Source organism: Hemitrygon akajei, chromosome 6 (assembly GCF_048418815.1).
Source record: "Hemitrygon akajei chromosome 6, sHemAka1.3, whole genome shotgun sequence".
Lineage (NCBI taxonomy): Eukaryota > Metazoa > Chordata > Chondrichthyes > Myliobatiformes > Dasyatidae > Hemitrygon > Hemitrygon akajei.
This window is the reverse complement of record NC_133129.1, coordinates 136248157-136273427: the sequence shown is the minus strand read 5'-3', so window position 1 is coordinate 136273427 and position 25271 is coordinate 136248157. Positions and strand designations below refer to the sequence as shown.

The 25271-nt window shown below is 42.5% G+C and overlaps 1 protein-coding gene across 4 annotated transcripts in view; it reads right to left on the bottom strand.

Annotated features, from left to right (window-relative positions):
- The window catches only part of LOC140729523 (acyl-CoA 6-desaturase-like), a 90347-nt gene extending 65530 nt beyond the window's left edge, over positions 1 to 24817 (bottom strand). For 2 of the 4 annotated variants that reach the window (XM_073049351.1, XM_073049352.1), the window contains exon 1: positions 24523 to 24817. In XM_073049351.1, coding sequence (XP_072905452.1) covers positions 24523 to 24648 — 126 coding nt within the window. In that variant the 5' untranslated portion in view covers positions 24649 to 24817. Of the gene's footprint in view, positions 1 to 23485; positions 23566 to 24091; positions 24255 to 24441 lie in introns of those variants that run through there. The other 2 variants (XM_073049350.1, XM_073049348.1) reach the window with 2 other exon arrangements.
- Between the last annotated feature and the right edge of the window lie 454 nt (positions 24818 to 25271).

Here is a 25271-nt window from a genome sequence, read left to right as displayed (position 1 = left end):
ATCTGCAGTCCTAGTAGGCCACCAGAACTGTCATCGCAGGAAATTCAGAGTCCATTCTGCACCTGGATGGCCGGAGAGGGGTGAAGAGAGGGCCCACTGGAATGCCTCTGGATGCAAGGCCCCCAGCACGTACATGCAGTGGTCAGGTGTGTCGGCCAGAGCAGGCCTGACAGACCTGGTCCTCAAGATCCCAGCTGATTCGGGTGAGGATCGGGGAAGATGGAATAATGGGCTGAGGGTTGATCTCCGTTTCCGCTGGGTCAAACTATCATGTCAGGGCATTCACCTTAAGTGTTCTTGGAGACATGTTGGTGGGAGATGGTGAAGTTGAATTGCTCGAAGGGCCCAGCAAGCTGGACGTGGGCTGAGTTGGTGGATCTGCTGTACGGACTGTTTATGACGCGGACAGCAACTTTAAATTCCTCGGTGTTACCATTTCAGAGGACCTGTCCTGGGCCCAGCACGCAAGTGCATTTATTAAGAAAGCATGGCAGCGTCTCGACTGCCTTAGAAGTTTGTGGAGATTCAGCATGACATCTAAAACTTTGGCAAACTCCTGTAAATGTGTGGTGGAATGTTCACTGACTGCATCACATATCACTGTACGGAAACACTAATGCCCTTGAACAGAAAATCCTACAAAAGTTTGTGGATATGGCCCAGTCCATCATTGGTAAAGCCCACCCCACCATTGATCACAACTACGTGGAACACCATCAAAGAAATGCAGCCCCCATCATCAGGGACCCCCACCACACAGGACATGCTCTCTTCTCACTGCTGTCATCAGGAAGAAGGTACAGGAGCTTCAGGACTCACACCACCTGGTTCAGAAGTAGTTATTACCCCTCAACCATCAGCCTCCTGAACCAAAGGGGATAACCTTACTCGCCCCATCACTGAACTATTTCCAAAACCTATGGACTCAATTTCAAGGACTCTTCATCTCACGTTCTTGATATTTTTTGCTTATTATTCTCCCTTCCACTTCCTAGACGGTCAAAAACCCCCACACCTCTCAGCAGCCAATACCTCGCTTTTATTTCAAATGGTGGTTTTATTGTGCCAGTTAGCATCAGCCCAGGGCAGGGCTTCTCCAGTCGAGAGAAGGGTGATGAAAATAATCTCGACTCAATACAGAAATGAATGCAGCTCAAAGTGTAAGACGCACTGAGACAGCAAGTTGTGGGATCCAGCAAAGCTTTCGGGCACTGGAATCCGGGCCTCCGAGGGACAAGGTCGACTGCTTCTCATTTTTCCTTCTCTCAATTACAATTTTTTTAACATCCAACTGTCCCATCACAGCTCCATCATTTGCCTTGCCTATTTCCTCCTCCCGTCTTTGCAGTATCCTTTGTCATGCAGGGAACTGACCAGAATTTTAAAGCGTTTGCCCATCTCAGGAACGTGGAAATCACCATCTGAATAGCAATCCCTCCACCAGATAATCACAACCTTGGCATCATTTTTAATTCCCATGTGAAGTACAATCGGGCTCTTGTTATTGCAACCTGCTGATCTTCAGCCGGCTGCCAATTGCCTGGAATGTACTTCCCGCATCAAGGCTCCTGTGTTTTAAATTTCTCCACTTGCTCTCAAGTTCCGCGTGTTGGGCTCACTTCAATTAATTTATCGTTCTTTTCTGTGATATTTAAAATATTTTTCATCTTCCAAGCTTTTCTTTCTGCATTATATAGTCAGGGGCTTCTGGCCAGGCAACCTAAAGCGACAGCAGAGGCTCTACGTCAAGGGCCTGATGGAGCAGCAGAAGCTCTGTGTCAGTTCCTGGTTTGGATGCCCTCCATTTCCACCACAGCGAATGTAGCTCCATTTCATGTGACACCCACTCAGTGGGGATTATGGAATGGTGATTAGGAGGTGTAATCCAGATTGATTTTCTCCTATGAAACCAATTCCAGTTTCCTCCCCCCTGCCTTGCCTGTGGGCTGTGAGCCTGAGCACCACTGAACTGTGATGCACTGTCTCCGTGCAGTCTTGGCGACCGAGGTGGAGACATTCAATATTTCAGACAGGAGGTGCCCTAGACAAAATGCAAAAGGAGTGGTAATAGATAACTGGAGCTTTTAATTCCAGCAATTGTCCTGATGGACTAATCAGAAAAGTATTCGTATGGACGAGCAAGGTTGGGGAAGAAAGGTTAAACTACCATACCCACAAACAACATCGTTAGTCTCAGGTATTACCATGTGCACACGGTCCTCCCTCACCTATCAGCAATCACCATTAATCATGTCCCGCAATGAAATCTTGCAAATTTTATATTACTCCCACACACGCACACACAGCATCTTGAATAGCTTGTACGCATGGCCAGTTATTCAGCCTTGAGAAGGACATCACCCTGATACTTTACGTGATAATGAGTAATGAAGGAGCAGTGATGTACTGCCCTGCTCTTGCAAGACAGTGAGGCGTACAACTAGCAGCTGCAGCTAACCAGCCAGGGCACGCTGCTGCATCCCCTCACGCACAGGAGCTTTATTTGTCACGTACACATCAAAGACATACCGTGAAAATGCGTCATTTTGCATCAATGACCAACACAGCTCGTGGATTGCGCTGGGCCAATCGCCACACTTCTGGTGCCAACCGAAGATAGAGATCTTAGTAGCATGGTGCCATGACAACAACCTATCCCTCAAAGTCAGCAAAACAAATGAGCTGGTCGTTGACTTCAGCATGAGAGGGGGACTGTGTACGTGCTCCTGTTTTCATCAATAGTGCCGAGATCGAGAGGAGTGAGAGCCCCATGTTCCTAGGAGTGAGCATCACCGATTGCCTATCCTGATCCAACCACGTAGATGTCACGGTCAAGAACATTTACCAATGCCTCTACTTGCATAGGAAGCTAAATAATCCTGGCATGTCCCTGTCAACCCTTACCAAGTTTTATTGATGCACCATAGGAAGCACCCTATCAGAATGCATCGCGACTTGGTGCAGCAACTGCTCGGCCTGTGACCTCAAGAGACTGCGGAGCTGTGCACATCACTGACACCAGCCTCCCCTCCATGGACCCTGTACTTTTCACTGTCTCAGTAAAGCAGCCAGCAGAATCAAAGACTCTACCCACCCGCCTCCCTTCTCTTATCAGCAGAAGATACAATGGTCTGAAAGTGTGTTCCACCAGACTCAAGGAAGCTCTACCTTAGTTAATATTTAAGGAGCGCCTAATCTGAGGTTTGGTGCTTGATCATCAGCTCAATTTTGGATTCTCGTCTAGCGTCTAGTTTAGAACCCTGTCTTTGTTTCAGTCTTGCATTGTGTTTCGATTCTAGTCTCGGATATTCCAGCACTTGGTTCTAACCATCCTCGCCTAGGCCTGTCATCACATTACCTGCACTACACTCTCTGTGTAGTTGTTACACTTTATTCTGCAACAGCTACACAAAAAGTTTAGCCGTTTCAGATTGAAGTGTATTACCGAGATGCACTGTGTAATGATTTGTTTTCTATGAAACGTTTGCAAGATAAACATTTCACTGTACCTTGGTACACGTGACAACATTCAATTCCAATTTCATTATTAATTAAATACCAAAGTATAAAATGGAATTCTCAAATTGTCTTAGATATGTTTCAAAAAATTTACGAAGAAAAATATTGTGGTTCTAAACAACTGAAGCGTCTTATTCTGGAAGACTGTCATTGATATTCATTTTGAAAGGACAATGGCATTTTTGTATACAAGCTCATGTTAGTGATTAGAGTAATGCAATCACAGCTTGAGCAATCACTAATCTAGATTCAATGCCTGTCGCTGTCTCTGAGGAGTCTGTATGTTCTCCCATCACTGCACGACTTTCATCTGGGTGCTATTGGAGTATAAAAGTATAAACTTTAACTATGAAGTCAATTATTTGCTATGCATGTACTCAATTTAGTAGAATGAAATCTTAGGAATGTAGAGGTAGCTAAAGAGCTAAAGAAATGTAGATTAGAACATTGCTCAGTTCTGAGTTTCCTATTTGCTATGCATGTACCCAATTTGGTAGGAGACTGCAGTCTTAAGATGACAATGGTGTGTTAATGAGAGGTAGCTAAAGAACTAAAGAAATGTAGATTAGAACATTGCTCAGTTCTGAGTTTATTATTTGCTATGCACAATGTACGTGCAGCACGTGTAAAATGCAACTAGAGATTGCTATAAAAGCTGCTGTGTCCGAGGATCGGTGGGCAATCAGCGACTAGAGCAATGACTGTCTCAGCTTTGATTTGCAAATTAAAGTTTAACCCTTCTTGAAGAATCTTCTGTGTCTCCTGGTCATTTGTAAGGCACGAGAAACCACGACAATGCTCCACTTACCTCTCTCATGCCAAACATGTACAGTTAGGTTTAGCGAGTTGTGGGCATGCTGTGCTGGCGGTCAGAAGCACGATGGGCTGCCCAACACAATCTTCACTGACTCGATTCAATGAAAAGTACATGTGACAAATAAAGATGATCTTTATCTTTAGTTTCAGTTCAAAGATCTGCGGCGATGACCTTCCTGTCATAAGGTCTGTGGGAAGATTCACTGATAACTGCACAACGTTCAGCTCTATTTGTAACATCTCAACATAGAACATAGAAATCTACAGCATATACCAGGCCCTTTGGCCCACAATGTTATGCCGACTACACTAGAAACTGCCTAAAGTTTCCCTACTGCATAGCCCTGTTTTTCTAAGCTCCATGTACCTATCTATGACCCTACTGTATCCGCCTCCACCACCGTCGCCAGCAGTGCATTCTATGCACTCACCACTCTCTGTGTGAAAAACTTAGCTCTGACATCCCCTCAGTACCTATTGCCAAGCACCTTAAAACTATGCCCCCTTACATCAGCCATTTCAGCCTTGAGAAAAAGCCTCTGGTTATCAATGCCCCTCATCATCTTATACACCTCTATTAGGTCACCTACCATCCTCCGTCGCTCCAAGGAGAAAAGGCCGAGTTCGCTCAACCTATTCTCATAGGGTATCTCAGGTAATGAATAATCTGTGCACATTTGTAGGCGTGGACAATGTTCAAACTTGACTGATAAGTGGCAAGTAACATTAGCAACACAAAAGCTTGGCACTTCCTCTTGATATTCTGTGGTCCTACCTGTGTTGAATTTCCCTGTTCCCAATAACCTGGAAGGCCAACTTTGAGCAAAGCTTTAACCAGCCCAAAGTCATGTTCTGGCTTCAAGAGCAAAGCACCTGCTAATTCTCCAAATTCTTTGCAGTGACTCCAAGGAATAAGTTAGGGACACTGTCCAGTTTGGCTGGAGGAATACAATTTGAATGTAATTAAACAGGCCAAAGTTGTCCACGTGCTTTTCTCATTTGGCTGTTGGCTGCTGTCTTTGTTATATTAATTTGTTTGGTCATGCCTCTGAATAAATATTTGTACTGCAGGGATGTACTGTGCAGTCTAGTGCCTTTTTTAGGTACCATGTAAGAACATCAATCTTGATTCTGTCCCTGAAATGATCAGATACCCTACAATAATCACTTTCCACTACATTTCCCCTTGCACTATCTTTCTGACCGTCTTTATCTTCATCCCTGTATTTATAGTGCCTGTTGGACAGGATCAGTTTCAGAAGATCCTCATTCTCTATTTCAGCTGGGATCCCCCTGCACTGTACACTGTTACACCAACGCATTTACAATCCTATAAGAGGCGTAACCAGGGCCAGAAGACAAATGGGCCAGATATTTATTCCCATTACTCTGGCATCAGAAACAGCATGGGGAAAGGTGTAGAAAGAGAACAGAACAAAAGAGAAAGCACAAACGAGACTGCCGGAGCCAAAGAGGAAGGAGAATGACAACAACTGAAAATTATGCATGAAGAAGGTGACGGAGATTTTCAGCAAACAAAAATTTTAACTGAACAGACTACAACACAGCAGGCAGTTTATAACAAGGCTACAAAGTGTACACAGAAAACAATGAAATTCATGATTGGGTGACTTCTGATAGATGGTTTTATTTGTCCAAGGACAGTGCACTTGTAAAATTGTTAGACTGACACTTGGCAGCTTCTCTTTATCAAAAGTGATGAATTGCAATGTTTTGTTGCCCTGTGCAATCTATGCTGACCCTTTGCAAGGTTTCTGAATGCCTATCGCTACACAGAAGGAAACTAATCCAGGAGGTGAGCAGTATAGGAACAATGGACAGATAGACAGATCCACTTGAGAATCTGCTTTCTGCGTTACATGGGCTCAGGCAGGAAACAGGATGGTCCAAGCTTCATCAACACCAAATACGTTTCTTGGACAGCTGTATCTTATTAGCTGTCATCCATAAATTTTCATATGCAATATTTTCAGTATAGAAATTTATAGAATAATATCTACATTTTATTCTCTGAGGTTTAATTTAATTTCAAACTAATTAATTAATGTTTTACAAACACGAGGAAATCTGCAGATGTTGGAAATCCAAAGCACACAAAATGCTAGAGGAATTCAGCAGGTCAGGCAGCTTCATGGAAAAGAATAAAGAGTGGACTGTTTGCTCTTTTCCATTGGTGCGGCCTGGCCTGCTGAGTTCCTCCAGCATTTTGTGTGTTGCTAATAATTAATGTTTTAATTTGCTTTATTGTCAAGAATTTGAGAAGAAATGCAGGGGTAGTACGGGAGGGTTGCAATGAGTGTCACACCAACGACCCGGGTTCAATTCCACCACGGTCCGTAAGCAGTTTGTCCGTTCTCTCCCTGACCATATGGGTTTTCTCCGGGTGCTCTGGTTTCCTCCCACAGTCCACAGATGTACAGGTAGTAGATTAATTGGTCACAAGGGTCTCATTGGGGCAGAAGGGCCAGTTACAATGCTGAATCTCAAAATAAATAAATAGGAAGGTGATCATCGCGGAAGCTAAAATCGCAGTGAGAGTTCACATTCAGATATCACTTTTGTCACACTTAATGCCTCTAAGACAATTATTACCACACTAGCAATTCAGATTTCCTTTATGTGATATTGCCAAATGAAGCTATATAATTTTACTCTTTAAGAGCCACAAGGTTATTACGCAGATTATATAAAACATAAATGGCATTCAGAGAAAACAGTGACTGGGTCATCATAAACACAAAGAGATTCTGCAGATACTGGAAATCCAGAGCAACACACACAAAATGCTGGAGGAATTCAGCAGGTCAGGTAGCATCTATGGAGAGGAATAAACAGTCAGCTTCTTGGGCCAAGACCTTTCATCAGGGGCACTGGAACCAGTTCTGGGGGAGGTGGGACGGTCTGCACCTGAGCTGGACTGGACTGGAACCAATGTCCTAGGGGTTCCTAGGGGGAACGCAGCAGCTCTCTACTTTATCCCTCCCCCCACTTCTTATCCCCCCCCGACCATCCCATGTTACTTCACTCCTGATGAAGGGTTTCGGCCCGAAACGTCGTCACTACCTCCTCCCATAGATGCTGTCTGCCCTGCTGAGTTCTGCCAGCATTTCGTGTTTTTTAAAATTTATTTCCAGCATCTGCAGATTCACTCGTGGTGTCCTAGGGGGAGAGTTTGCTACTGCTGTTCAGGAGGCTTTAAACTAATGTGGCAGGGGGATGGGGACAAGTGCAGAGACAGAGGGGTGTAAAATGAGGGTAGAAGCAAAAAGTAGTAAGGTGAAAAGTAAAAGTGACAGGCAGGCAAATCCAGGGCAAAAAGCAAAAAGAGCCACTTTTCAACATAATTGTATAAGGGCTAAGAGTGTTGTAAAAACAAGCCTGAAGGCTTTGTGTGTCAATGCGAGGAGCATTCGTAACAAGGTGGATGAATTGAATGTGCAGATAGTTATTAATGAATATGATATAGTTGGGATCACAGAGACATGGCTCCAGGGTGACCAAGGATGGGAGCTCAACATCCAGGCATATTCAATATTCAGGAGGGATAGACAAGAAGGAAAAGGAGGTGGGGTAGCATTGCTGGTTAGAGAGGAGATTAACACAATAGAAAGGAAGGACATTAGCCTGGAGGATGTGGAATCGATATGGGTAGAGCTGCATAACACTAAGGGGCAGAAAACGCTGGTGGGAGTTGTGTACAGGCCACCTAACAGTAGTAGTGAGGTTGGGGATGGCATTAAACAGGAAATTAGAAATGCGTGCAATAAAGGAACAGTAGTTATAATGGGTGACTTCAATCTACATATAGATTGGGTGAACTAAATTGGTAAGGGTGCTGAGGAAGAGGATTTCTTGGAATGTATGCGGTATGGTTTTCTGAACCAACATGTCGAAGAACCAACTAGAGAGCAAGCCATTCTAGACTGGGTATTGAGCAATGAGGAAGGGTTAATTAGCAATATTGTCATGCGAGGCCCCTTGGGTAAGAGTGACCATAATATGGTGGAATTCTTCATTAAGACGGAGAGTGACATAGTTAATTCAAAAACAAAGGTTCTGAACTTAAAGAAGGGTAACTTTGAAGGTGTGAGACGTGAATTAGCTAAGATAGACTGGCAAATGATACTTAAAGGGTTGACGGTGGATATGCAATGGCAAGCATTTAAAAATTGCATGGATGAACTACAACAATTGTTCATCCCAGTTTGGCAAAAGAATAAACCAGGGAAGGTAGTGCACCTGTGGCTGACAGGGAAATTAGGGATAGTATCAAGTACAAAGAAGAAACATATAAATTAGCAAAAAAAAAAGTGGCACACCTGAGGACTGGGAGAAATTCAGAGACCGGCAGAGGAGGACAAAGGGCTTAATTAGGAAAGGGAAAAAAGATTATGAGAGAAAGCTGGCAGGGAACATAAAAACTGACTGTAAAAGCTTTTATAGATACATGAAAAGAAAAAGATTGGTCAAGACAAATGTAGGTCCCTTACAGTCAGAAACAGGTGAATTGATCATAGGGAACAAAGACATGGCAGACCAATTGAATAACTACTTTGGTTCTGTCTTCACTAAGGAGGACATAAATAATCTTCCAGAAATAGTAAGGGACCGAGGGTCTAGTGAGATGGAGGAACTGAGGGAAATACATGTTAGTAGGGAAGTGGTGTTAGGTAAATTGAAGGGATTAAAGGCAGATAAATCCCCAGGGCCAGATGGTCTACATCCCAGAGTGCTTAAGGAAGTAGCCCAAGAAATAGTGCATGCATTAGTGATAATTTTTCAAAACTCCTTAGATTCTGGATTAGTTCCTGAGGATTGGAGGGTGGCTAATGTAACCCCACTTTTTAAAAAAGGAAGGAGAGAGAAACCGGGGAATTATAGACCGGTTAGTCTGACATCGGTGGTGGGGAAAATGCTAGAGTCGGTTATCAAAGATGTAATAACAGCACATTTGGAAAGAGGTGAAATCATCGGACAAAGTCAGCATGGATTTGTGAAAGGAAAATCATGTCTGACGAATCTTATAGAATTTTTTGAAGATGTAACTAGTAGAGTGGATGGGGGGAGAGCCAGTGGATGTGGTATATTTAGATTTTCAAAAGGCTTTTGACAAGGTCCCACACAGGAGATTAGTGTGCAAACTTAAAGCACACAGTATTGGGGGTATGGTATTGATGTGGATAGAGAATTGGTTGGCAGACAGGAAGCAAAGAGTGGGAGTAAACGGGACCTTTTGAGAATGGCAGGCAGTGACTAGTGGGGTACCGCAAGGCTCAGTGCTGGGACCCCAGTTGTTTACAATATATATTAATGATTTAGAAGAGGGAATTAAATGCAGCATCTCCAAGTTTGCGGATGACACGAAGCTGGGCGGCGGTGTTAGCTGTGAGGAGGATGCTAAGAGGATGCAGGGCGACTTGGATAGGTTAGGTGAGTGGGCAAATTCATGGCAGATGCAATTTAATGTGGATAAATGTGAGGTTATCCACTTTGGTTGCAAGAACAGGAAAACAGATTATTATCTGAACGGTGGCCGATTAGGAAAAGGGAAGATGCAACGAGACCTGGGTGTCATTGTACACCAGTCATTGAAGGTGGGCATGCAGGTACAGCAGGCGGTGAAAAAGGCAAATGGTATGTTGGCATTCATAGCAAAAGGATTTGAGTACAGGAGCAGGGAGGTTCTACTGCAGTTGTACAAGGCCTTGGTGAGACTGCACCTAGAATATTGTGTGCAGTTTTGGTCCCCTAATCTGAGGAAAGACGTTCTTGCCATAGTGGGAGTACAGAGAAGGTTCACCAGATTGATTCCTGGGATGGCAGGACTTTCATATGAAGAAAGACTGGATCGACTAGGCTTATACTCACTGGAATTTAGAAGATTGAGGGGGGAATCTTTTTGAAATGTATAAAATTCTAAAGGGATTGGACAGGCTGGATGCAGGAAAATTGTTTCCGATGTTAGGGAAGTCCAGAACGAGGGGTCACAGTTTAAGGATAAAGGGGTAGCCTTTTAGGACTGAGATGAGGAAAAACTTCTTCACACAGAGAGTGGTGAATCTGTGGAATTCTCTGCCACAGGAAACAGTTGAGGCCGGTTCATTGGCTATATTTAAGAGGAAGTTAGATATGGCCCTTGTGGCTAAAGGGATCAGGGGGTATGGCGAGAAAGCAGGTACAGGGTTCTGAGTTGGATGATCAGCCATGATCATACTGAATGGCGGTGCAGGCTCGAAGGGCTGTATGGCCTACTCCTACACCTATTTTCTATGTTTCTATGTTTCTATCAGGACTGAGTTATCATACCAAGCTTAGAAAAGCTATTAAACCTACAATACACAATGGTTAGGTATATTTTACGCTGGGACCTTCTGCAGCAAAGTTCCAATTTGCATAAGGTCTAAAGCACCATGTTCAATATAATCCATTTAGCTCACTTTGCTCTCACTAGGGCCCTTCTTCAGCATGCTGCACAAAACCCTGTTGTCTGCAGACAAAGTTGCCCGAAGAGACATTCGAGTTAGCGGTGAGGATAGTGAGGAGAAGACTGAAGCTTCAGATAGTGAGTGGAAAATCAGGTTGGAAAGGCAGGATAAGGGATGAGGGTGATGAAGTCATGATCACCTACTGTGGGGGTGGGGGTGGGGAGAGGGAGGGTAGAGGGGATGAAGAATACAGTTCTAAAGTTGAGTATCACTGATGGAGCAGGGTGCTTAAGAAAATTCCAAAGCAAGGGGTAAATAAACTTTAACATTTATTTAGGTAACCTTCTACTCAATATCAGTAAGTCCAAACAACTGATTGTGGACTTTAGAAAGGGTACGATGAGGGAGCATGCACCAGTCCTCATCGAGGGATCAGAAGTGGAAAGAGTGAGCAGCTTCAAGTTCGTGGGTGTCAATATCTCTGGGGACCTATCCCAGTCCCAACGTTTTGATGCAACTACAAGGAAGGCACAAGAAGATCTGTTATGTCACCAAAGACACTCATAAATTTCCACAGATGTACTACAGAGAGCATCTAACTGACTGCTGACACCTGACATTGGACAGGGTGCTACAGCATAGGATCAGAATAGGTTGTATAGAGTTGTAAACTTTGTCAGCCCCATCGTGGGCACTAGCCTTCATAGTATCCAGGACATCTTCAATGAGCAATGCCTCAAAAAGGAGGCGTCCATCATTAAGGACCCCCATCACCCAGGTTATGCCTTGTCCTTTTTGCTACCATCAGACAGGAGGTGCAGAAGCCTGAAGACACACACTCAATGACTTAGGAACAGCTTCTTCCCCTCTGCATTAGATTTCTAAATGGACATTGAAACATGAACCTTGCCTCATAACTTTATTTCTATTTTTGCACAAATTTAACTTAACTATATATATATAATTACTGTAATTCATGTTTTTTCTATTATTGTACTGCTGCTGCAAAGACAATAAATTTCATGACATATGCCGGTAGTATTAAACCTGATTCTGATTCTGCTACTGAAAGATACTCACATGCATTGTAAAGCCCTGCTCCTCCCTGAGTCACCTACCCCATTCACCACAATACAAATGTTTCAGATGTGGCATTCAAGTATATGTTGTACTCGGGGATTTCACTGCAAAGAGCCAAATACATTTGTGAGTGACAGCACACTACAGCCATATGGAGAAACCAGAAGCAATATGGAGACCCATGCTAACTGCACAGTGATTACCTGATCAACTTGACAATATGGTTATTAATTAAATATTTGTATAGAACCAAGGATACTGTAATTCTAAACTGATGTTTTCTTAAGCAACTGGAGACTTCCACTATAGATATTTTCAAGGACAATGTTCTTTTACTCAATTACAAGGATTTCTCAGCCAATTTGTAACAGGTGGAGATAGGCAGCATAGAACTCCATCTGCCACTTCTCAGCCCAGCTCTGTATCCAGTCGATGCCTCAATGCAACCAACAACCACCCTCCACATTATCCGCAACTCCACCAACCTTTGTGTCATCTGCAAACTTACTAACCCACCCTTCCACTTTCTCATCCAAGTCATTTATAAAAATCACACAAGAGCAGGAATCTAGAACAGATTCCTGTGAAACTGACTTCCAGGCAGAATATGCTCCTTCTACTATTTTGCCTTCTGCGGGCAAGCCAAATCTGTTTCCACCCAGCCAGGTTTACCTGGATCCCATGCCTACTGATCTTCTGAATGAGTCTAGCACAAGGAATCTTATCAAATGCCTTACTAAAATCCATATACACCACGTCCACTGCTCTACCTTCATTGATGCGTTTTATCACATCCTCAAAGAATTCAGTCAGGCTCAGGAATGACCTGTCGTACAAGCCTGATTGAATGTGAGGATGTGACAAAGTATACATTTACCTCACAAACAGCAAGGTCTCTCTCGATGGTGAATATTGAAGCAAAGTATTCATTAGGACGTCTCCTACCTCCTCTGACTCCAGCCACTTGTTCCCTCTACTTCACCTGATCGATCTACCCTCGCTCTGGCCATCCTCCTGTTTTTCGCATAGGTGTAGAACGTCATAGGTTTTCCTAAATCCTATTTGTCCAGGCCTTTTCATGCCCCCTTCCAGCTCTCCTAAGTTCATTCTTTAGCTTCTTCCAGGCTACCTTGAACTCTCTAGAGCCCTGCCCAATGCCTTACTTAAATCCACTAACACCACATCCAATGTCCTGCCTTCATTAATTGATTTTGCTACTTACGCAAAGATTTCAATCAGGCTTGTGTGGCATGACCTCACAAAACCATGCTGACTATCTCTAATCAGACTATTCTTTTTTCAAATGCTCATAAGTCCTGTCTCTTAAGAACCCTTTCCGATAGTTTGCCCATCATTGACATAGACTCATAGTTCCATAATTCCCAGGGCTATTCCTATTACCTTTCGCTTCATAAACTTCTTTCTTCCTCTTAACTAGATCTTCCTCTTCTCATCAGCCATGGTCTCTTCAACCTACCACCTTCTCCCTGCTTCACTGGGATAAACCTAACAAGAAGCCCCTGAAAGTACTCCCTAAACAACCTGTGCATTTCCCTGAGTAGCAGTATAATTGCCCCTCACCCCAATTAAATACTTTGCTATACCATCTACTCTTATCCCTCTCCAAGGCTATAGTATAGGCCAAGGAGTTATGATCACTGTCTCCGAAATGCTCTCCCATTGAGAGATCTGCCAGCTGAACTTGTTCAGTGCCTAGAACCAAATCTGATATGCCCTTTCCTCTAGTCAGCCTGTGTACTTAATATGTCAGGAATCTTTCCTGGACACATCTAAATAATTCTACCCCATCCAAACCTTTTGCACTAAGAACGTGCCAATCAATGTGAGGGAAGCTGAAGTCACCCACCACAACAATTCTGTTATTTTTGCACCTTCCCAAAATCTGTCTCCTGATCTGTTCCTCGGTGTCTCTGCTGCTATGAGTTGGCAGGGGGGTGTATAGGATACTGACTCAGTAGACAATCTCTCCTTGACAATCTCCCTAACTGTAGTTGTGATTCTATCCCTGATCAGCAATGCCACTCCTCTACCTCTTTTACTTCCCTGTGCTCCTTTTGAAATGTCTAAATTCTGGAACATCCAGAAGCCATTCCTGCCCCTACGACAACCAAGTCTCCGTAATGGTCACAACATTGTAGTTCCATGTACTGACCCATGCTTTATGTTCCCGATACTTCTAGCATTAAAGTAGACACATTTTAACCCATCCTACCGACTGCAATTTGCTGTATCAGCTGCCTATTCCTTACTCACAGACACTCAGCACCTTGCAACTACCTGTATACCAAATGCCCCTTCCTCTGACCTATCACTCTAGTTCCCATCCCCCTGCCAAACTAGTTTATACCCTTCCCAACAGTTCTAGCAAACCTGCCTGCTAGAATACTGGACCCCTGAAGATTGGGTGTAACACATCCTTTTTGTACAGGTCATATCTTCCCCGGAAGGGAGTCCAATGATCCAGAAATATGAAACCCCATTTCCTACACCAAATCCTCAGCCACACGTTCATCTGCAAAATCATCCTATTCTTACCCTCATAGGCAGCAATCCAGAAATTACTAACTGTGAGGTCCTGCTTTTCTTACTTGGCTCCCTTTCTTCAGGATCTCATCCCTTTTCATTCTTACTGTATGTCATTGTTAGTGTGATTTCTGACTGCCACCCTCCCCTTATGGAATGCTATCATCCAAGCTGCCCCTGACCTTGGCACATGGGAGGCAACATCCCATCTGGGTGTCTCTTTCGCATCCATAAAATCTGACAGTGATAAGCTATGTGGCACTTCCATGTCATTTGAAAAATGACCAAGTAATATGCTCAAGCCCAACCCTTAAATTTTGTGTTTGTCTATTTCTTCTTCGGGCAGCCACAACAAGAATTAAATTGAAATCACATCACCCGGGTTGCTCATCTTTTACCAACTTCATTTGGTTGACCCCTGCAGAGCAGAATTGCTTCAGGCTTTCTCCATATTGAACCATCTCTGCTTGTGAAACGACGATGACAATACCATAGGTCTTGCTCAGATAAGGAGAAAAAAAATGAACCATAAATATTATTGAATCAGCAGTCGACAAGTCATCCAACCTGTTCCAAAGCAACTCGCACAAAATACTGGAGGAACTCAGCAGGTCAAGCAGCATCAATGGAAATGAATAAATAGTCAACGTTCTGGGCTGAGACCCTTCTTCAGGACTGATGCTGCTCCAGCAGCTTGTCTGTGTTGCTTTGGATTTCTAGTTTTTCTTGCATTTACCAAACCTGTTCACCCAGCCAATTAAAACGGGGCTGACTAACACCTCAAATGCATGTCACAACCCACAAAACTACCAAATCCAGTTAAAAAATGCCATTTGATCAGCCTCTGTGAACTTTTAAATGTTCCATATTTACATAACTTTTTTTTTCGCAGTGAACTATTTCCCAATTTCACCCTTGAATGGTTCATCTCTAACTTTATTAAGTACTGAACTATACTGGGTTCTTCATCAGAAGAATATATTTTCCAATATTCAGTCTTCTTAATGAATCAGAATTAGAATCAGGTTTCTTGTTACTGTCTTATATGATGTGAAATTTGTTGTTTTGCAGCAGCAGCACAGTGTAACGATAGGAAATCATTATTAATTGTCAGGTAAACAAAGCAACAAAAAGAAATGACAATCTGATAGTGGAGGGAAGAAGCTTTTTCTGAATTGCTGAATGTAGCCCTCCTCCCTGAAGGTAATAAGAAGAGGGCATGTCCCAGAATGTGAGGGTCTACAGTGACGGATGGCACCTTCTCGAGGCATTGCCTCTCAATGATGTTCTCAATGGTAGGGGGCGGGGGTGTTCAACTGATTGAAGCCCTTTGCAGCATGCTTCAATCATCATGAACAGTTGCTTGCTTTGGTGATGCAGAGCAAGGTTTAAAAAGAGCTTGGCATCTTTTGAGGCTTTTTGGCAGGCTTCAATCACTGAGAACTTGCCAAAGGTCATTAAAAAGAAGTTAGGTTTAAGTGGAGTGGCCATTGTGAGAGCAGCCATTATGAGAGAAGACAGCGTTAAAGTGGTTAGCTTAAGGCTTTGGCTCAAGAGGCTTAGGCGAGAGGAGGCAGAGGCTCTAGGTGAATTTCTAATAAGCTTCTCTATTTCTTTGTCTATTAGTACAGAGCTACTGCAGTGAGAATGGGTCCAGGGTTAGTGGTGTGTTCGCCATGTGAGGTGTGGAAACTCTGGGAGATCTCCAAAATCTCTGATAACTACATCAGCCTGTTATGGGAACTGTACTTCCCTCAATCGCAGGACTCTGCAGAGAGTGGTGCGGACAGCCCAGCACATCTGTAGATGTGAACTTCCCATTCCCACTATTCAGGACATTTACAGAGACAGGTGTGTAAAAAGGGCCCGAAAGATCATTGGGGAACGGAGTCACCCCTACCACAAACTGTTCCAGCTGCTACCATCCGGGAAATGATACCGCAGCAGAAAGGCCAGGACCAATAGGCTCCAGGACAGCTTCTTCCACCAGGACATCAGACTGCTTAACTCATGCTGACACAACTGTATTTCTATGTTGTATGACTATACTGTTGTACATACTATTTATTATAAATTACTATAATTACACATTACACATTTAGATGGAGACATAACGTAAAGATTTTTACTCCTCATCTATACGAAGGATATAAAGTCAATTCAATCTGCACAAAGTACATCCAACTGAAGCCCCTTACAGACCATGTTAAGGACCTGGATGAACTTCAGCTCATACAGGAAAATGAAGACGTGATAGAGAGGAGCTACAGAGAAGCAGGTAGCTGGGTTACTTCAGGAGAGGTTGAGGGTATTTAGACATAGCAAAGTATCCCTGTGGCCATTCCTCTCAATAATATGTATATCTCTTTGGATACTGTGGGGGGATGATTAACAGAAGAAAGCCACGGTCACCAAGTATCCGGCTCTGTATGTAGAGAAGGGGAAAGAGTACAGAGGAGACAGTCAATATTTAGAGAAGCAGACGGATGATTCAGTGGATGTGAAAGGGACACCCAACTGGTATGTTGCCTCTCTGGTAACCTAAGTCAGGGATGTTTCAAATCAGGTCCACAGCATTCTAAAGGGTGAGCAGCCGTAAGTCATGGTACATATTGGTACCAATGACATAGGGAGGACAAGGGATGGGGTCCTGAAGAGAGAATAATAGTTAGGTAGAAAGCTGAAAAGCAGGACTTCAAGGGTAGTCATTCCTGGATCTGCTCCTATCCTATTGTTTGTTTACTACAATGATGTGCTGTATTATCTGTACACTTCCATTTTTTTGATTTTTCTGCCCAAGTCTGCACTATTTAAATAAAGTAGCCAATTAGAACATGGAACATAGAACAGCACAGGCCCTTCAGCCCACAATGGCGTGCTGACCCTTTGAAATATTCTAAAATCAATCTAATTCTTAAATTAAATTATGGAAATTAAGGATGTCTCTCCTGTACACCTCCAAAATCACAGGATGAGTTGGCAAGAATGATTTAGAAAGTAATATGGCATACTTGGCTTTATAATTTGGCGACACAAAAGGAAAGTACATTATTCAAACCTGTTAGGCCTCCACTGGTGTACCGACAACAGTCCTGAACACCCTCACTCTATAAATCCCTGAAGAAGATTAAGAGGAGGTTTGGCCAAGAAGAGACAGAACTGGGAGTTGTTCTCTTAGCAAAGGAAGTTAACAAGAGATTTAAAAGTTATCAAAACTGTGAAGGCCATAACTGAGCGAGCCCAGAGAAATTATTTCAGACACAATGTAAGTCACTAAGCAAAGATAATAGATTCAAAATGAACAATAAAACAAACCTGAGGGAAAATGTGGAAATTTTCTCCATAAACATAGTTAGCAAGATGAGGAAGTCAGTGTTTGACAATGAGGTAGAATCAGGTTACACAGTACTCTTTACAATGCACCTGGACATGTATTTGAACAGGACTCGCCAGCAGAACCAAAGGATTTGAATAATTATTTCAGAATCAGCCATATTCAGAACTGCCAGATGGCCCCCTGCTGTAAGATTCTACTATTTTCTGAAAGGCATCACCCCGTACACTGTCTCAGCTGCAATGACAGAGCAGAGGGCAACTCAGCATTGGACAGAAACTTACTCAGCAACTGGGACACACTTACCCATGAATTTAACAAGAGCAATTTCAAAACAAGATTTAGAAGGTCACTGAAAACTACATGGGTAATGACAACTTCATTCAGTTTAGATAATTGCACCATGAAGTCTAGAGCCAGGGAGCCTACGTCATCACTTCATCTGAGGAGTGAGAGGAAAGGCCAAACGGCTTTTCAGTTAATGACTAGGTCGATTTCACCTGTCTGTAATCTAACAACCGAACTTCTCTTACAGTCAACTGTGTAACACCCAAATGTGCTGTGCTTTCACTGATTAATGCACCAGCCAAATGTATTTCACTGTAGGTTTATGGGATGAAGTTGCCCACAGTAAGATTCCAATCTAAAACAACGTTAGAGATTTCTGTAGAGAGCACCATCCACTGAAGATCACTCTGCTCTTTCGATAAATCCACTTGCAAAGGATGGAAGGTAGCTGACTGAAAACTAGAATGTCACTCTAAAATTCTGAAACAGTCTCCATATTTTCATAGGGTAGAATGGAGTCTTATTCTGTATGTAATCCATATTTAACAGGTCCAGGAGTATTGTTGAGCAGAATAAAACAATTATACTTGGAGTGCACTTATAATCAATTCTACTTGTCCATGGTATGTACTGGTCAGTGATGTGATGGTGACGAAGAACAGAAGAGGAACAACGTGGGAGCGAATGGAGTGAGAAACAAAAGGTGTGCACAATTACTTGAAAGATAAAGATGTTGCCTTTGAATTTATCAGAGGAATATATGAACTATAAATATATTACAGTTTCCATGGTTACAGTCACAACTGCCCAACAGATTACAGAACACCGATACAACAAAAGATAAAATTAAAACATCTAGTCTCAACTTCTGGAGCAGCAGATGTGACTAAGAGAAAATGTGACCATAATTAAAAGATGGACTGACTGGCAGGAGGCAAAGAGTGGGGATAAAGGAGGCATTTCAGTTGGCTGCTGATGACTAGTGGTGTTCCACAGGGACTGCATCTCTTCACATTATTTGCTGGAATTGTGGTTAAGTTTGAGGATGATACAAAGATAAATGGGGGGACAGGTAGAGTAGAGGAAATAGGGAGTCCGCAGATGTACGTAGACACACTGAGAGAAGGAGTAAATGAGGCAGATGGAATACAATACAGTATAGGGAAGTGTATGGTCATGCACTTTGCTAAAAGGAACAAAGGTGTAGCCTATTTTCTAAACAGGGAGAAAATTTAGGAATCAGAGACGCAAAGAGATTTGGGAGTCCTCGTGCAGGAATCCCTAAAGGTTAACTTGCAGGTTTGAGTTGGCGGTAAGGAAGGCAAACACAATTTTAGCATTCATTTCGAGAGGACTAGAGTATAAAAGCAAGGTTTGTAATATTGAGGCTTTATAAGGCACTGGTGATGCCTCACTTGGAGTATTGCGAGCAGTTTTGGGCCCCTTATCTATAAAAGGATGTGCTGAAGCTGGAGAGGGTTCAAAGGAGGTTTACGAAAATGATTTTGGGATTGAAAGGCATATCATATGAGGAGCATTAAATGGCTCTGGTCCTGTACTCACTGCAGCTTAGATGAAAGGGAGGATCTCATTTAAAGCTATCAAATATTGAAAAGCCTAGATAGAGTGTATGTGGATTGGATGTTTCCTATAGTTGCAGAGTCTAGGATCTGAGGGAACAGCCTCAGAATACAAGATGCCCCTTCAGAATAGAGATGAGGAGGAATTTATTTAGCTGAAGAAATACGTTGTGGAATACATTACCACAGACGCCTGTGGAGGCCATGTCATTGGGTGCATTTAAGGTGGAAGCTGATAGGTTCTTGATTAGTACGAGTGTCAAAGATTATGTGGAGAAGGCAGGAGAATGGTTTGACAGGATGTAAATCAGTTATGATGGAATGGAGGAGCAGACTTGATGGGCTGAATGGCCTAATTCTGCTCCTTTGTCTTATGGTTACAGGGACTTACTTACTAACCGTTATGCCATTGGCATTTAGGGCAGCAATGAAGGTCCTCCATCTCTGGCAGTGTTCAGGGCTTCCTTCATCATGTCAGTAGCTTCCTCTCAGTTTTCACTACTGTCAGTCATGCAAGTCCCAGCTGGAGACTCAGGGATACGGTCACACTCAAATGCAGAAGGATTCTTCATTGCTGTTTCCATAACAATTTTGTTTTACGAATCAGTGTGGTTAGCCCTGAGCTGAACCCCCAAACCTGGAGGACTGGTGGACCACACTTAGTCTGGCCTCTAAACTTTGACCTGTTTGGCATGGGTGACCCTACAGAGAAGCAAAGCATAAAGCCCTGACTCCAGCCAACATAGCTCTCTGAGTCACTGAGGCACGCAAATCTCCGAATCCTATGATAAGGTTGTGGTCCTCTTGGAGGGGTTCCAGGGAGAAGGCAGGAGAATAGGGCTGCATGCAACAATGATGAATGGCAGAACATACCCGATGGGCCCATTGGCCTAATTCTGCTCCTCCATCTTATGATCTTACGGTTTTACGGAAAAGAAAGCATGAGTAGAGGAGGTAACGTGAATTGTTCAGGCAATTGGGGTTCAGATTGAATCTACAGGATAGATCCTTTGATGTGTTGTTTCATTGAGGAACACCTACAGCAAAAGCCAAATACATATCAGTTTTCCAAAAATTTGAAAATGATTTGGAATGCAGTGCTAACAAGGTGAGTGATTAAGCAAAAATCATTACCCTTGATAAAAGACCCAAGATAGATGACAATTCAATTGTTGGTATCCTTAGCATTCTATGAAAAAGAGAATGAAACTGCAAGAGATGCTGGAAAACCTGCATTGAATGTATGTAGGCAGTTGTCTCTTTCTCACTGTATGGATTGGCTAAGTTACCAAAATTAGTGAGTCTGGACATCTATCTATATCTTTTGACTGAGGAATTATAATAAATAAAGTTAACTGCTTTTGCCAAATGTAAATAAAAACATTCTTAAAATGAACCAAAAGTAAAATCTAACAAATATAACAGTACCCATGCTGCATCTGAGATGATAGCATTGCAAGAACATTCATCATATCTAAATAACTCAGTGGAATCTCTTCAACTACACTGATGCTATTAAGTTTGTGAACCCTGTAGAATGTTCTCTATTTCTGCATAAATATGACCTAAAGTGAGATCAGATCTTCATGTAAGTCCTAAAACTAGTTAAAGAGAACCCAATGAAATAAATAACACAAAAATGGTATACTTGTTCATTTATTTATTGAAAAATTGATCCAATATCAATGTATTTGTTGGAAAAAGTATGTGAACCTTTGCTTTCAGTAATTGGTGTGACCCCCCCTTGTACAGCAATATTTACAACCAAACATAACTGTTAATCAGTCCTACACAGGAGGAATTTTAGACTCTTCCTCCTTACAAAACTGCTTCATCTCTGGGGTGTTGTTGGGCTTCCTTGCATGAACTGCTTGCTTCAGGTCCTCCTACAACTTTTCTATAGGATTAAGGTCAGGACTTTGACTTAGCCATTCCAAAACACAAGTTTTTTTTAAACCATTCCATTGTTGATTTACTCCTGTCTTTCGGATCATTGTCTTGCTGCAGTATCCAACTTCCATTAAGCTTCAGGTGATGGACTGCTACCCTGACATCCTCCTGTGAAATGTCTTGATACAATTTTGAATTCAGTGTTCCCCCAGTGATTACAAGCTGTCCGGGCTCTGAGGCAGCAAAGCAACCCCAAACTATGATGCTCCTTCTACCACGCTTCACAGTTTGGATGAGGCTTTGGTGTTGGTGTGCAGTGCCCTTTTTCCTCCAAACATAGCAATGTACATTTCTGCCAAAAAGTTTAACTTTTGTCTCATCTGTCCGCAGAACATCGTCCCGGAAGCATTGTAGAACATCCAGGTGGTCTTTTGCAAACCCGAGTCATGCAGCAATGTTTTTTTTTGGAGAACAGTGGTTTCCTCCGTAGTGTTCTTCCATGAACACCATTCTTGATCAATGTTTTCCTTATAGTGGACACATGAACAGAGACTTTAGCAAGTTCTAGGGATTTCTGTAGGTCGTTTGCTGTTACCCTTCATTCTCTATCACCTCCTTCTGCATGGCACGTTGTGCTCTTGGTGTGATCTTTGCAGGATGCCCACTCCTAGGGAGACTACCAACAGTACTGAGTTTCTTCCATTTGTAGACAATCTCTCTTACTGTGGGTTGATGAATATGCAGGTCTTTAGAAATGCTTTTGTAGCCTTTTTCAGCTTCTTGCATCTCTACAATTCTTCTAAATTGCACTGAATGTTGTTTTCATCTTTCTTGAGAGGAGCAGGCTTTGTCAGTAACTTGACTTTGTGTGTCTTTTTCATAGGACAGAGGACCTCTAACAACCCACACCTCCAATCTCATCTCATTGACTGAAACACCTGACTTCAAATAGCTTGTGTAGAAGGCAGTACCCCAGAGGTTCACACACTTTTCCCGATAAATACATGTAATATTGAATCATTTTTCTCAATAAATAAATGAACAAGTATAACGTCTTCCTGTTATTTATTTAATTGAGTTCTCTTTATCAAGTTTTAGGACTTAAGTGAGGATCTGATCACAATTCAGGTCATACTTATGCAGAAAAAGAGAAAGTTCTACAGAGTTCACAAACTTTCTAGCACCACTGTATGTATATACACATACACAAGTACAACATCATTTCATTAGATCAGTTCATGAACACTGTTCCCTCAAAGCTGTGCAATTGTGCGTCCGCACAGTAACTGAAAAGCTCCTGCACACAGTCTTTGTTGCCACACAGGTGGAACCTTATTTTACATAATATTAACATAATTTTGAAATTATGCTAATGTAATTTTGAACTCTGTTAATATAATTGTGGAATACGGTGTAATTAATGTTGTATTAACAAATATAATCCATAAATTTTCTAAATAATACATGTATCACAACATTTTAGAGCTTTGACATATTTACTTCGTCATTGTTTCAAGTTACGACACTTACAAATCGTAACAATAAAAACAGAATGGAAGCCTGTAGCTCACTGTTAATAAACTGCTGGCCCACTGAATGCCAAAGCCATCTAGTCAAAACATTTTTTTGCCATTGTGCCAGTCAGACATTTTGACTGCCTGACATTGTTTACTTGTGTTGTAACTTGTAGCTTGTGTTTAACCTGCATATTACAAACAAAAAATATCAAGTGCCACACAGTTTTCAGGCCATGTAAAAGTTTCCTGTTCAGAGCAATGGTTGTTCTGCAGAGCTGTTAAAAAACCAGGGAATATTGGATCATGAATATGGTATCCCAATCCCATGATGTCTGCTTTACCCATGAAGGAGGCAATCCGGTGCCATTCAAAGTTTCCCATGAATTGGCTAATCTCAAGATGTAACTATAAGTCAGAACTCCAAATCAATATTGTGCTAAAAATCCAATCCATTAGGCATTTGTTATGTACCTGAAATACACCATCTCCCATGAATGAAGAGTCTGGTAATACACACAGTCTCAGTTCACAAACTACCGACATCCTTGGAACTATGTCCCAGCAAAAAATACAGCAATTTCAACAGGGGATGGGAATTGGACAAAGAAAAAAGGTGGTTATTTAGAAACAATTTGAAAATTTCAAAGCAATAATTTACTCCAGGGAAGCTTTAATTAAATTAATATATTATAATAGTAAAATAATAATTTTACCTGAATGAATTAAGTAGTATTTAATAGAGTCAAACATTGTCATAACTGAGTAAAACAATTTCGGTTTTAAATGTAACATGAAATGAGAGCGGTTTGGCGATTACGTTCTAAATCAGAATTAATTTACTGGCGGCGTAAATGGTGATACTGAATAATGTGACTGAAAACATCATCTTATCGTGTGGGATTCCCGGGTTTTTGAAGATTACAGTGAATATTTTTGAAACTGCAAACAGCGAATCCATTCACGCGTTTTGTGAAAACCATAATGATCGCCTTGAAGATCGTGTTTGATTACGTATTTTCCCGATTTCCCGATTAAGTTCTGTTTTCACCAGGAGGATTTTAGTATTCACATGCAAACCTGGCTTGGCGTAGTAGCTCCAACAGCTCTCCCCTCGAAAGAACGAGCACGATGGCACAGATTCGTATGACCGAGAGTAACTCCGCATTTTTGAACTCAAGTAACCCTGAGCCCCTGCCAGAAGCTGGTGTATTTTTTAATAATTCAAACCTGTAAAGCAACTTGCACTGATCTGGGGTTAAAAACACTATAATCTTGGAAAGAACGCCAATAAATGTTGTTAAAGCTCAAATATTACAACAAAGAATTCTTGGGCCACAATACACCGGCACAAGTGGCAGAGAATGCATCCCTCCAGCAATGGAACGCGTTCAGCTTCTCTTTAAAACACATCGAGGCGGTTTCCTTACCGTGGCATCCTCTCCGGCATAGTGACTGATAACCCGTCTCCCTCCCGGGTGTTTTAGAGCCCAGTTGGTGATGTTGTATACCTTGCTATCAATCACTAGCCACTTGTCCGTGCTGCTATTGTGCTTCTGGATCTCTTCCCACGTGTAATGGGTCAGTTTTTTCTCGCATTCTCCCTCTTCTTCTCCTTGTTCGCCACCTTTCCCCATGCTAGCCTTTCTCTACGTGCTCCTTCACGTTAGTTTCTCTCGCTCTCTTTCTTTCTCTCACTGGCTCTCTCTCTCGCTCTCTCTCTCTCTCTCTTTACCTGTTATCTAAGCTCTAGCTCTTCATCTTATACTTCCAGACCGCCCACCAACATGCTGCAAGAATTAACCATGAATACGATGCTGTATCCTAGGGTGATCAGCAGAGTTTTTGGACCAATCAAGTCGCTGTATCACTGCTCTCGTCTGCAGGCATTGGTTCAGTCTTGATCTTTCGAACTCGTTGGAGGCTGATACTTCTCTAAGAGTTTTCAAGTGATCTCAATCCTACGAAATTGTGGCCGAAGCAGTTTTAGTAAAGTCCCTTTCCCGATTTGCACAAATTGCTAGTCTTCCCAATTGTTTTTTATTTCTTCCTCTGAGTCCGGACGCACGGGAACGCTTCCCGACACCGGACACCGACACCGACACCGGACACCGACACCGACACCGGACACCGACACCGACACCGACAAATGACACCGGCACCGACACCGGACACCGACACCGACACCGACAAATGACACCGGACACCGACAAATGACACCGACACCGACACCGGACACCGACAAATGACACCGACACCG